Below are 14,061 nucleotides of genomic sequence, written 5' to 3'. Positions count from 1 at the left end.
TTGAACAAGTCAACAACTAGTTTACACTGAAATCCTGTTCCGCACAACCTGACAAACACACACAACTACACACCAAATGGGTAAGACATGGCAGTGCAGGGTTTTGTATTTTTATTTACATGCAAGTGGAAGGTCAAAATAATCGAAAGCTCTGCTGCGCGTGTGTGTTATTGTGTGCGGGGGGGGGGATAAGCGGCTGAAAGGGATTTGAGAAGTAGTTCTCCACACACTTATGAGGCAGGAGTCAGATTGGTTTCTTTATGTGCTGGAGATAAAGCTCAGAAATGTACACAAACAGACACACAGGCGCATGTCATTCTCACTTTTGATGTGAAGCTGCCTTATCTGACAGTAACCTTCTAGTACTGAAGGCATCCAGCATAACTGACATTGTCATCCTCAGAGTGAAATGCATTTTATCATATCATTTGCATATTTTAATTACACTGCCATGGAAGGGGAAAACATTAGACATCTCCATGAATGTCGATTATGTTGTTTTACTTTTGATGGACAGGATTATCATGTAAATAAGCGTGTGCAGCTGTGTGTGTGTGAGAAAATGATGCGTATGCTATGGTAGCGAGTTAGCAGTGTTTAGGTTGGATAGCAGTCATGCAGCAGAAAGAGGAGCATCTCAGCGCAGACACTCACCCAGCGTGAGGCCAACCCTGTGAGTTGAGAGCAAGGTTAGCAGCTGAATAATGAATCCAGACGCCTTTAAAATAGAGCAGAGATGGAGCGGCCTCTTTCCTTCAACATGTTTTGATACGAAACTTTTTCCACTATAATGTTGATTCACAAGGGAACATAACAAAACACTTTATTATAACATGCTTTTAGAATTGCAAATAGTCAGGAGATTTTCGTAGTTAGAGACGACAAATGGTGAAATAAAATGATCCCAGAAAAGCATGAACAGTGCCAGCTAAACAAAAGCCGTGCTCAGCTAAACTGCACCATGATGGCTATATTCAGTGCCATGCAAGCTGAGTGCTGTGTGTGGAGGAGTTACAGTATCTAGGCCAACACAGCATGGGTTCTGTTTGAAGTATTGCAGCATTTTGCCAGCACGTAGTGGAGTAGCAGAGTCTACTTTTAGCTCCAGAGATGCACAGACACAACAGCCATTCATTCTACCAGCAGCCGTGGAACATGAGGAGGAGATGATGGCGCATACACACACACCACACCTACACACAAACATATGCACTTAAACATACAAATAAAAGACCTGTATGCAGACAACACATTCTGAAAATCACATGCATCCACATTCACGTCCGCCTGCAGACGCACAAAAAGTGTTTATCCATTTATTTTTGCAGTTTGTTTGTTTTGCTTGGTAAATCCTAAGCACCACACAGCTGCTGCTGCTGCTGCTGCTGGAGCAAGCACGGACAGCAGTTTGGGGATTCATTAGCTCTTGTTTTCTTCCCTCTACTCCCCCATCTCTTTAGTTTTTCCCTGCGTCCTTGCTCGGGAGCGTTGTATTGTAGGGTTATTGTAGAGTTGGACCAAGATAATGGTTTTCTGGACCTCTTTTTTTGTGGCTTTTAAAAGGGTTGGACACTCCACCAGCTACATATCAAAGTCAGTTCTCATCAAGATGAATACTACTAAGCATTGTATAAAGTCGTCTGTGGTTCTGGAGCAGCTTGTTAAATGACCCAAGTGACGTCACCAGGGTCATGTCAGCTTGGTTTTGGATACTATAATTGTTTCACCAATGCTGTTAACTATGGGCATGGAATTTGAAATGCATAGGGACTTACCAGGCAAGGAGGGTCTAACGAAAAATGCTTAATTATGGCAAAGGTAGGATGCAGTGACTAAAAGTCAGGATATCTCAGCTTGTGCTGCTCCAGTTTTGACCGTTGTCAATCTGTCTCACACAAGTCCCTCAAATTTAGTGCCTCTTTAAAGCCCCTGGTTTCAAATTCTTTATAACATTAGGTCATTATAAGTGGCTACAATTAGCAGCAACTGCAGTTAAAGTTCAGAAAACAAACATTTTTAGTTAGTTATTCAAAGTTTAACCCTCAAAAACACAGCTGATGTGCTTTATCAGGACTGTTGCTGTGGTTTGATTCGATCTGACAGCACTGGTCACATAAAGCAGGCATCCCTATAACAGCCAGCAGAGTCTGATTCAAATTTTGCTGAATAAAAACAAAAATAAATGAAAGTACACAAAATCAACTTTTAGCAACTGGTCCCTGTCTACCTCAAACTTGTGAAACACCTCAGACAGTGGAGATGTCAATTGAAATGACCCAAAACTGTGATGGTGATGAAGTAAGACTACATCACTCCTATTGTGAAAGTGACTGAGAAAATGGGTTTGCAGGCACTTTAAAGGCCAGATATTAGCTAGTCAATGGCAGATGAATGGAGAATCTTTAGCTAATGACATTTTGACTTTTTGACTGATACCGCGGGGATGCAGGTTTACATAATAATTTATACTTAATTCAGAACCTTTTCCACCAAACCATGAAATAGAGTAGAACAGAATAGAATAGAAATTAAAAAAACATGGTGGTGAAATGTGCAGACTGTGGAGACAAAATCATGATCCATGTTGACAATGAATTATGTTCATCTGTATTTTCATTTGCACCAACTTTTAACAGTTTTCTGACACCATGAGTCTCGCAGGTTAGATACACACACACACACACACACACACACACACACACACAGCAATAATGATTCTCTTATCTTATAAAAGCATTACAGGAGCGGTTTAAGTCTTTTCAGTCGGTGTCAAACACAGCAATGACTAAAAACAATTACTGTAGCTTTGTGCAAGCACTACCCACACACCCACACACAGTATGCCACATATCGTGTCTGATCTGGCCCATGGCACCCCTATTTCACCCGCCATTACCCTCTGACTGGATAGAAACCCCCAGAGACAGCAGCACCCAAGGGAGCCAAATGATGGATAAACAGGAATGGAGGGAAGGAAGTGGGCTGAGGTCAAAATGAGGGAAATACAAAAAGGGAGACAGGGGAGGTGAAGGCTTTGCAATTCTGAAAACACGCACATGAAAAGGCTTATGATGGGAGTATGTGATCATGCCGGTGAGGTGCTGGTCCTTGGGGCTCTAAAAGTGTTCACAGGGCAACAAAACCTGATCGATAGACACACACCGCCACTCTATAAAGACTAGTTAAAGAAGGAGAGTGAAATAGATACTGGTCTTTCTTCTTGTCCCCGTGGACACACACACACACAGAGACACACCTGACAATATATCATCTCATTTCGTCTCACTGTGTTGGTCCCTTTGTGACTCATTCTGTCTCCGTCAGCCCCTCTCATCCTTCTTCCTTTCTGTCATCCTCCCTCTGTGTACGAGTGTGTGTGTTCTTCAACATCCTTCTGACACACTTGGACTGGTCCGTTACAAAAACAAGAGCAATCACACACATCCATGCTAAACATGCACACAGACACACACACACACAAACATAAGTATGCATGTGCAGATTGAGGCTCAGAGAAACACTTGTGTGCACACAGACATACTCTGCTGGGAGCTGGCCTGGTTTCTCTTTCACCAGCGTCCACAAACTCACACACACACACACTTCTGTCCTGCTGTTTCAGTATCTCTGTGTTGTTGTGCCACACAAACACAGAGCATACAGTCAGACAACACACAGCTTGAGACTACATCAAAACCCATTGATGTCCCACACACACACACACACACATACACAAACACACAATTGGCCTTATGACTTCATTAAAGGGTGAGCAATAGAGTCCACTGGCAGAGCATCCACTAGCATCCAACCACACACACTCATGCAGGACAGGACCTTAAAAGCTAGCAGCCTCAGCCTTAGACCAAACCCTGAAAGATGGAACCACAGGCGACCAGGGAGATGAAATAATGAAATGGGAAAGAAGGAGCATCTATGATGAGAAAAACCAATGAAAAAGAGTGGAAATGCAAAAAAAAAAAAAAAAAAGAAATTTGAAGAATATTTGGCAGTTTAAAAATTTGTCACACCACTTACAACTTGTGCTCCACAGCATTTCATTCCTGGTTGATTTGGCAACACCTGTGGTTGCTGGAGGTAACAGCATGTTACATTTGTTAAATTAAGCATTCCATTTACAGCAAACAACTGAGCAGCTTCCTCGTCTGAAATAAAACACCTTGGTGACAACACACTGCTTGACAATAAAGCCATTCCGCCAATTGAATGCTTTTAATGTGGAGCAGCAGCTGGAGGAACTGTTGGACTAGCATTAGCAGTAGCTTAATACAGCTCTAATACAGCTGTAGGAGAGTGAACCAAAGGAAAACTATTGGAGGGAATTACAGAATGTAAAAACATTGAATGGATACAATTTAGGGTTTCATTTCACCTTTCTTAAAGTATAACTGTGGTATTTCTAAACCTGGGTCCTATTTTTACATATGGGTGTGAGATGACTGGTAGATACAAACAGTCGAAACCAGCTACAATGGCTGTAATGTAATCCTTTGGGGCAATTGCACCAGATCATATGCCAGAAATATATTATGGTGTATGTATATATATATATATATATATATATATATTATGTTAACCACTGACAGGCTCAAAATGTTATTTATTGTGTCTGACAACATTCTAGAAAGGATCCCTACAGAGATAAACCTGCAAAATCCTTTTTGTTGAGCCAGACATAGCTTTTATATTGCTCATTTTAAAGCCACTAGACTCCATTGACAAATGGGAGTTACTGGTCCACTGCTGTCAAGACCAGCTCAGTTTTGTTGTGTTATTGCATGACTTTGGTGTTTTTAGGGATTAGTTTAGATTCAATGCAATAAACAATTGAGGCAATTGTGCTCTGTGAAGTAAAATTAGTGCTTTCGACAATGTAGTCAAGGGTTTAAATAGAGCAGTACAACAGCTGTTTCTGGTTCAACAAACAGGATCTGTCTATCTCTGTAGCAATCCTTTCTTAATGTTGTCAGACACTTCGAGTAACAGTCTGAGCCTGTCCGTGGCCAAACAAGCGTTTTTAGTGGATGGTCCCATGACCATGTAGAAATAGGAATACTGGAGTTCTCCTTAAGGATTACACCTTTAAACTGAGAGGATGCCCTGTCACCACAGCATTATTAACACACTGCTTTAGTTTTCTCTGCCAAACACAACGTCAAAGGTAATTTCTACGGAAAGAAAGAGATGAGAAGAAGATGTGGAAGAAGCAAGACACATTTAAAAGACATTTAAAAAGCACAAATAGAAAAGAAATGGGAAATAGCTTGAGAAAGAGAGATCAGGGACAGGTGCTGACTACTACTGACACCAAGCAGGTCTTCCCTTCATTCAGCACATTGTTCACATCTTAAAAGACCATTGTTTTTCTGCTTAGGAGAGTTTACATCAGACACACTGAGAGGGGTCCTGTCCAGTATGTGGGCATAAAATTAGAATAATTTCACAGATAATTTGGTTTTTCACAGCCAGGCAATAGTAAAAACAACTTTAGAGAAAGACAGAGCACAATAAGAAAGAGGGGGAAGAGCGGAGCAAATCACCCAAGGCCAATCACTGTGTCTAAGCCAGAGTGGTGTTTGTGGAAAAAAAGCCTCTGAAAAAAGGGGAATTTTTCTCATTTTCCCTTTTCTCCCACTTTCAAACCGTTCTTCCCCTCCTTTGCGTCATCCCGCCTGACCCTCTTAAAACGGCAAAGCGTTTAGAGTGGCGGGGGATGATAGCACAGCCCAGCTTCGGTGGTGGTGGCATAAACAGTGAGGTACGCAGCTGTAATTCTAATAATACACTTAAACGCTGTCAGGCAGGTGGCTTTCATCACCTTCTGAAGAACTGGGCACAATCTGAGGTGTGTGTGTGTGTGTGTGTGTGTGTGTGTGTGTGTGTGTGTGTGTGTGTGTGTGTGTGTGTGTGTGTCAAAATGTGTGTGTCCTACATTATTCAGATGCTTCTAGCCGCCCACATCTGTTCATTTGTCTGGACAACGCACACACTCCTCTGATAGACAATAATTACTATGCTGCCAAGAACACACACACACACACACACACACAAACACACACAGAGAACTCTGGCACCCATGTCAACCCCTAAAAATGAATTCACATGGGATACAGTGTGTTAGATGCACTGTTTGTCATCCCGCAGCCACACTGTTTACACACAAATCATAATCACATGTATGGCTGCACTCAGTCACAGATACATGCACCTCTGCACACACACATTATGGCTAGTATGGCTGCATACACACCACAAACCCGCACCAGTGTATTGGTTCTATAAGCACAATCTCATGGCTCTCAGATGGCACATGAAAGGCTCAATGCTGTTTCATTGTGGCTGCTGGAGAGGTCCACAAAGGAGTTTGTGTATTTGCACACAATACAGAGAAGAAGGGGGCGTACATTGGGTCTGTGTGGGTGCTATGCTAGTATGTTTGAATGCTCACACATCAATGAGGAGAAATGGGATGAGAGTATGCATTTGCATTGTGTCCTCCTATGTATACATGTTGTGTGCGTCTGTTTGTGTGTGGAGGAGAGAGGGAGATGGAGAGAAAAGGAGGCAGTCTTCTCTGTAGTGTCAGCCCTTTGATCAGTGTCCCCGTCTGTGTGTGTGTGTGTGTGTGTGTGTGTGTGTGTGTGTGTGTGTGTGTGTGTGTGTGTGTGTGTGTGTGTGTGTGTGTGTGTGTGTGTGTGTGTGTGTGTGTGTGTGTGTGTGTGTGTGTGTGTGTGTGTCGTGTGTGTGTGTGTGTGTGTGAGAGAGCCAACCCCTGGCATCTTGGAAGCAGGATGAAACACTGTGCCTCTATCCGGGACTCACAGAACACCCACTATCCTTCTCTCCTTCTCCTTCACTCCCTCTCTCTCCCTCTCTCTCCCTCTCTCTCCCTCTCTCTCTCTCTCTCTCTCTCTCTCTCACACACCCTCTCCAACCACCATTCCCTACCACAGCCATTTTAACGGCTATTCATGCAGAGACGCGCTTTCATCTTGCATTGCAGCGTTTTAACCAGCTCCTCTGTTTTTTCAAGCCTTTTATCAGATTACAGGGGGGGGGGGTGAAGTGGCCTGCTGTCTTACACTGACTCACAGTCAGATGGACGCCGCTTGAAGGTGCAGGAGAGACAGTGACTGTAACAAGATAACAATATATCTTGGGTCTTCTGCCGTCTCTCTGTAGCCCGGTTCAGTAGCTTTGCTAGTTTTATGTCCCACCAGCACAGCACACATTTTTGAATAGTAATTAAAGAGCAAAACATAGCAGGAAATGATCTTGTGTCCCTAATTTGCACAATAACGATGAACAACTGATTTTCCCATTTTCCACATTTTAATATCTGGACTTTATATGAACACTGCTCTCATATTTTGTGCAATAGACTATGCTGGCACAGAAGTATTGCTATGTATTGCATTAATTAGCTTAATTAATGACCTCATACGCATAATTGGTTATGTTTAATATATCATGGTGATTACAGTAGGGCATTAGGCAGCTTATTTGCCTCTTGTTTGTGCTTGTCTTAATTAATGCACTCAAACACACAGCTTATTTATGTATGTTTGTGGTGTTAAGAGAGCAGCACTAAAGCCAGTAAATGCATGATGTGCTCACTGATATGTGCTTGGATTCCCTTTGTTTTTATTGATCATCTGAGATGATGCATATTGATTGATTTTAGTTGTACTTGCAGGATGAAGAGAGAAATCATTGGTTGATGTTGTGAACTTCAGTAGCCCTTAGCAAAAGTGCAGCGTCTTACAGGCACAAAGTGGCACAAAGACATTTCATGTCAAGTTCAATTGTACATTCAGTAAAAATGTCAAGCTGCAAAAAGGTGTTCAGGTATTCAAAATAACAACTCAGATTCCTTTAGGCTGCAGTGTTAAACAACTGTCACAGCCTCTACTCATTTCTGTCATAATTGTAGGCATCAGACTTCCTGTATTTTTATTGTTGTGCATTACAGATTCATTTTTAGGTTTTTGTTTTCCTATGATATTCAGGAGGGGTTTAGGTCATCTTGCTGTGTTGTCACCACAGGGTGGCGCCTTAGCCATCTCCACAGGAGCAGGCTGACTCTTTGTAAGATGTGTTATTTGTGTTTGGTGAGGTCCAGTCAGACTAATGCTTGTCACTGCCATTTGTCATGTTCCTGGTATTGTCATTTGTTGGCTATTTTAGTTGGTATATAATATTTACTCGTGTTGTTAACGTGCTATTGCAGTTTTCCTACAAGCTTATGTTTATTTACATTCTATTATTTAATTTTCTGTATTCTTTCTAGACCACACACACACAACCACAGACTCACAGCTTGCATCCTTGAACCCTCTACTGCTAATACCAGGTCACCGCACTGCCCTCAATCCTGAATAGATAGAGAAAGGAATACCTGACCTTTATGTTCTGCTGAAACCCCAGAACCCCAGTGTCACATCATCCAAACCAGCTACCGAACCTAAACCTATTTTGCAGTGTACTCAACAAAGGAACAGATGTACAGTGAATTAAGAAACGCCTGTGCCTTTACATAGGAAACTAATTTGGAGCCCATAGCAGACAACTGACTGTAGGTTTATGTGCCAGTGGATTCTCACACCTGGCTGTATACAAGTGTTTAACCTCTACTGTATAGGCTTAATGGATGACCTTCCCAGTGCACCTGCCTTTAATAAAGCTCTAATTAGAGGTCCCATTAGGACCTGAGAGGCTGCCAGTTAATGGGTACTTAAATAGAAAAGATTGAGGTCTTTGGTAGAACAATCGAAGATACTCAGCTGTAATAATGAGAGGCAAATGTCAGCTAACAACAGAAAGGGTGAGCTATTATTACATGGCATTGGCGAATGAGCAATTATCCGACAGAGAAATAAATTTAAAAAAAAAATTATTAAGACACAATGGAAACTGTCAGTTGACCACATAAAAAAACAATCATTGCAATGAAGAAATCAAACTCAGTAAGATCAGACAAAGTGTTGAATAAGAAGTTATTGTGTTAACGGTGCTGCATATACAGATGTTCAGAGTAGGTGTAGTCCAAGTCCACAATACATGTGCAAATTGTAGGCCTTTTTCCTGTATGTAGGAAAAGCACAGGTGTGAATGATAAAACAAATGATGGCTGGATTTAGCTACTTCGGTTTCAGGCTCCTAATATAGAGCACGCTGGCTCAGTGTCCTGCTGTTGTGTCTTACTGTGACACCTTACTATAACAGAGCCATCGTTAATGTTATGAGAAATGTGTGTTCTCTACTCTGACAAGTCAAAATGTCTGCTGTGCAGAAGCCTATGCTTCTACTGGAAAAGTGAAGGCTTTCTCCTTCGTTGTTTGGTCCAAAAAAAGAAAATGAAAAAAAGACGTTGCAGAATCCTAAATTCCAAGCACGATGTGTCATCACTTGTAATCCAGTTATGGGTGTGATTCAGATTAGGGTCACCTATATTTCTTAGAGCGCAGGCTGCAGTACTGTAAGTGGTTCTGTGTAAAAGTCCCTGCCCAGTGCCATTAGACAGTGTAAATGTCATTAAGAGAGGAGCTGAAAAAGCAATTTCATCTCTCCCTCTTTTTTGCCTTTTCTGTGTAAGTCTGTCACTCCTTGTTGATACATGAAAGTGTGCGAACACACACACACACACACTTGTTCTTTGTAGTCAGAGTCTGATTTAAGCACAAAGTAGGGAACATTTGCCAGACAGGGACTAAATACTAAAGGTGCAGATACTAACGTCATGTTTTCTGTCTCTTCTCTCTTTATTCTCCTCCCATCTCTGGATCCGTCCTTCCCCTACATCTTTTACCACCTGTCCTTATCTCGCTCCTATCCTCTCTAAACACCCTCACCTCATTCCTACATCCGTCTTTCTACAAATACCCAGGCTTCCTCAGTACCGGTGATCAGTCCGCTAAGGGGAACTACGGCCTGCTGGACCAAATTCAGGCCCTGCGTTGGCTCAACGAGAACATCGGCCACTTCGGCGGAGACCCAGAGAGGATCACCATCTTCGGCTCTGGAGCTGGGGCGTCTTGCGTCAACCTCCTCATCCTCTCACACCACTCAGAGGGTAATTGAAGTCACTCCTACATTGTTTTTTTTTCTGTATCTGTCGCCTCACCATTCATTTACATTTTTCTGTCTGCATTTCCTTTAGTAGAAGCATTAAGTTAGATGGTGAAAACTCTTAAGCGCAACATTCCCACTGGTCATTGTGGGGGTTCCTGCATCCTGTTTTTTTTGTGATTGCTAATAGCCTCCATTCAAACTTGTGAATCATTCATGAATCACTCATTTCTTGACTAATGAGTTGTGGCCGTTCACATGAATTCCATCTTTTCCACTACTGTTTCAGTCCTCCACTTAGATCATTCCTCACTAATCCCCGGGTAGCCACAGTGCATATTTACATACCATATCTGAGTATTTGTCCTTTATATTTGCTGGACTCAGATGGTGATGCACACCTGCATGTCTGATTCAACCTTTAAAGTGCTGAACAGAAAATGTATGCTCCTGTATTTGTTGCTGAGATTACTTGTGTTCTGACTAGTACACTATACAAAGTTTTTTTTTACCTTTATTTATCCTTTGGCTATGTGATAACCCGGGTTTTAGCCAGTCTAAAATGCAATCATAGCAGCCAGGTTCTGCTACACTCCACTAGCAGCATCCAGTACAGAAATTAAAACCTGTGATGTTCGCTTGACACCTCTTATCCTCAAAGGAAAACACTGCTTGTCCCCTGAACTGAAAAATTTAAGCTGTCACGTGGCTAATAAGCGAGTCCAGGTTTGATCCTAGTTATGTCGCGCATGTCTATGGAGGATAAATGACTCTGGAGCTCCAACATTACCCCACATTACCTGACTTGGCGAGCGCTCCGGGCTCTTAACGGTCCGCTGCACTGCAGTAGAGAGGCTCTCGCTCCATCGAAAACCTACATCCATCTGACCTCACGCTCCCCATTACCAACAACATACCCCAAGGGCTGAGTGTTAATGTTGCACCACCAAAAGAGACAGGCCTACAAACCAATCGACTTTGATCTGAATTGAGATCAGTGTGGCTGACGACCCGCAGCCAAATGGTCACGCACCCGCTGCCTTTGATCATGCTGTTCTTGAAGGTGTCCTCCTCCAATCGTAACTTCTCTGTTCTCAACGCTGCTCGAGGACTCTCCCTCAATATCTCTCTCTACTGTTCCTTTTATGTCTCACACACACAAACTGCAAAGGACAGAAACAGGGAAGAAATTGTGGGTGAAAAGAAAAAGAGAGATTAGAAAAAGCGTGTTCACACAGCCTCACATCTGTTTCAATCACCGCTCTGTCTCTATGTGTTTGTGTGTGTGCGCAAGCAAACGTCTGACATGTCTCTAACTTTGACTCATTCTGTCTGCGTAGCTGTGCCTCGAGAACAAATGTGTGTCGTCAAAGCTTGAGTGAGCATCTGTGCACTGCTGTTGTGTCACTGTGTCCATTTAACACACCATCTATAATTACCGCTGATGTCTGTTAACCCCTCATACCAACCCAGGCATACCCAACCTTTGTTCCCTTATTGGCAGGTGACCCAATTAGCAGTTAGCCTCTTATAACCCCTGTGGTTATATATTTATATCACGATAGCAGTGGTCAAGTCTTTAAAGTATAAAGTATAAAGTTCAAATACAAAGCAGTTTGATTGATTGAAAAAGATTTTTCTGTGTTGTAAATAGGATTAAAAAATAGGGAGAAATGTTAAATATTACAAACAAATTCCCAACCTACCAAGCACTGCAAAGCAGGTCCATCTAACTCCACATTAAATCTTGTCTGGAGGAAAAGCATTACTTAAAAGCATGCTTTAATATTTTGGGAACAGAGGACTGATACCACTCTTCTGTCTGTGCACTGGGTATGGAAAGACAGGACGCAGGGGAAAATGGCCAGTGCTGCCTTCCCCACAGTTCACAAGTATGCTTACCACATCTCTGAAGTGGACTAATTAATACTTGGTTTTAGGGTGAATTGCGTGTTGCAACTATTTCTTGAATAACAACTGTTTATTCATCCGCTCAGGGCAGTCACTGCGCCCAGCTGTTGTTCACTAAGAAATAGTTATAGGACGATTCCCCTTCTCTTAAGACATGTGATAACTGGTGAACTTTAGAGGTGTTGGTGAGTTGTTTTTGAACTTGCCTGTTTTCTCCTGCTTCCAGTCTTTATGCTAAGCTAAGATAATTACCTCCCAGCTCCAGGTCAGTACTTAATCTACGTCTATGTGTGTGGTATAAATCGTCTCTGTCCAAAAGCCACCAATACTTGTTAATGTATTTTTAGGTTGAAACCAGAGCTATTGTCAGTCATTGTAGTTTACTCATTAATTTTTCAGGGGAGCCCCGCATTAGCAGCAGAGGGACCCTAACGTTTGGGAAAGCCTGTATTAACCCCATGTCTCCTGTTGCTGACAACCAACCCCCTCACACTGCCACCTGTCCATTCTCATGCCTTGTCATCACCCCACCGTCATCATCGTCCTCGTCTAACATCAGCCCTCTAGACGCCGCCTGTCTGTCACGCTCCCCCCTCTCCCCCACCAGGGATGCCAGGTAAGGAGTCTGTCATCCCCACCCTTGAGGGACACCAATCATGTCAACAACACAGTGTCAACAAATCAAGCCAGACAGCAGTGACATGCTGGATGGATGGCAGGATGGAAGTGGCAGACAGGATGGAGGGAGGGGTTGTAAGTGATACTAATATGATGAAGGGTGGGGGACATGGAGGGGAAGACATGGTATCCTTTCAGCAGAGTTCAAGGCAAGTGCAGGATAGGTAATAACGCTAGAATAGGGGACAGAAAATGCTCTGGCACTGCATAGGAGAAAAGGAAAAGTAGCCAAATAGAGGAAGGTACTGAACAGGGATGGCAAGTGGCACTTAGGGAGTGACATAGAAACTGATTTTGAAGACAAATTAAATAATACCTGCCTCCAACCTCTCTCTGTCTGCCCCCCCCCCCCCCCCCCCTTCCTGTCAGTGTAGACATGTAGGTATGCTGTTTCCAAGTTACTTCGCACTATAATTGATTTCCCAGGGAAAGGGGGCTCTCCAGCTCTGCTTAATAATTAACTGACCAATCTTCAGCCCAGGAGAGGGAAGAGAAAGAAAAAAGGAGTGTGAGAGAAAACGAGTGAGGCAGGAGCCCCCTTAACGAGCCACTTGAGTGGTTCAAACAGGACAGGACAGGCAGAACTAAGGAGACAGAGAGAGAACAAGAGGGTGAGAGGGGGGAGGGGGGGAAACAGCCAGCTTGAGAGAGAGGAAAATGGCTCTTTTGATGTCTCAGATGAGTTTATTTCCACCCTTGCCTTTTTTTCTTTGTTTTTTAGCTACAGCACCATAGCATGCTTCATCTGAGATGTGTTGGGTCTGTAGTCCCATCCTGTGTCTGCCAGCTTTGCTTGAGTGAGAATGCTTTAGTGAGAAAAAGTTGTAGTTTTTTAGTAAAGGGAAAAAGATAATGTGACATTTGATTTACACATCAAGTAGTGTCTGTGCATTGTGTCCCATCCCAGGGTTAAACTTCAGTCAGACAACTTCACAGAGCTCTGAAACGATCTATGTTACTATCTTTTTAGGATGGCCAAATGTATTCCCCCATGTAGTAAATTAAACCCCATCTTTTCAGGTCTGTTCCACAGGGCCATAGCCCAGAGCGGAACAGCCATCTCCAGCTGGTCCGTAAACTACCAGCCCCTCAAGTACACCAAGATCCTGGCCCGGAAGGTGGGCTGCACCTACACAGAGACGGCCGACCTGGTTGACTGCCTGAGGCGCAAGAACTTCAGGGAGCTGGTGGACCAGGACATTCAGCCGGCCCGTTACCACATTGCCTTTGGCCCCGTGGTGGACGGAGACGTGGTGCCCGACGATCCTGAGATCCTCATGCAGCAGGTAAGGGTCTGCCACCAGCATCAGAGGTGGCACTGCAGACGTGGTCTATACTGGATTTTTATAAAAAGACCTGAGATGTGATTATACACCAGGCAGA

At 43.2% G+C, this 14,061-nt stretch overlaps 1 protein-coding gene across 1 annotated transcript in view; it reads left to right on the top strand.

The window, feature by feature from the left end:
- The window catches only part of nlgn2a (neuroligin 2a), a 102,229-nt gene that overhangs the window by 84,364 nt on the left and 3,804 nt on the right, over positions 1 to 14,061 (top strand). The window contains exons 4-5 of the mRNA XM_070854437.1: positions 9,908 to 10,093; positions 13,699 to 13,964. Of these exons, the coding sequence (XP_070710538.1) occupies positions 9,908 to 10,093; positions 13,699 to 13,964 (452 nt within the window). The remainder of the gene's footprint in view (positions 1 to 9,907; positions 10,094 to 13,698; positions 13,965 to 14,061) is intronic.

This window comes from Pempheris klunzingeri, chromosome 23 (genome assembly GCF_042242105.1).
Source record: "Pempheris klunzingeri isolate RE-2024b chromosome 23, fPemKlu1.hap1, whole genome shotgun sequence".
Taxonomy (NCBI): Eukaryota; Metazoa; Chordata; class Actinopteri; order Acropomatiformes; family Pempheridae; genus Pempheris; species Pempheris klunzingeri.
Note: the sequence above shows the minus strand (reverse complement) of the source record. Positions and strands in the feature narration are given on the sequence as shown.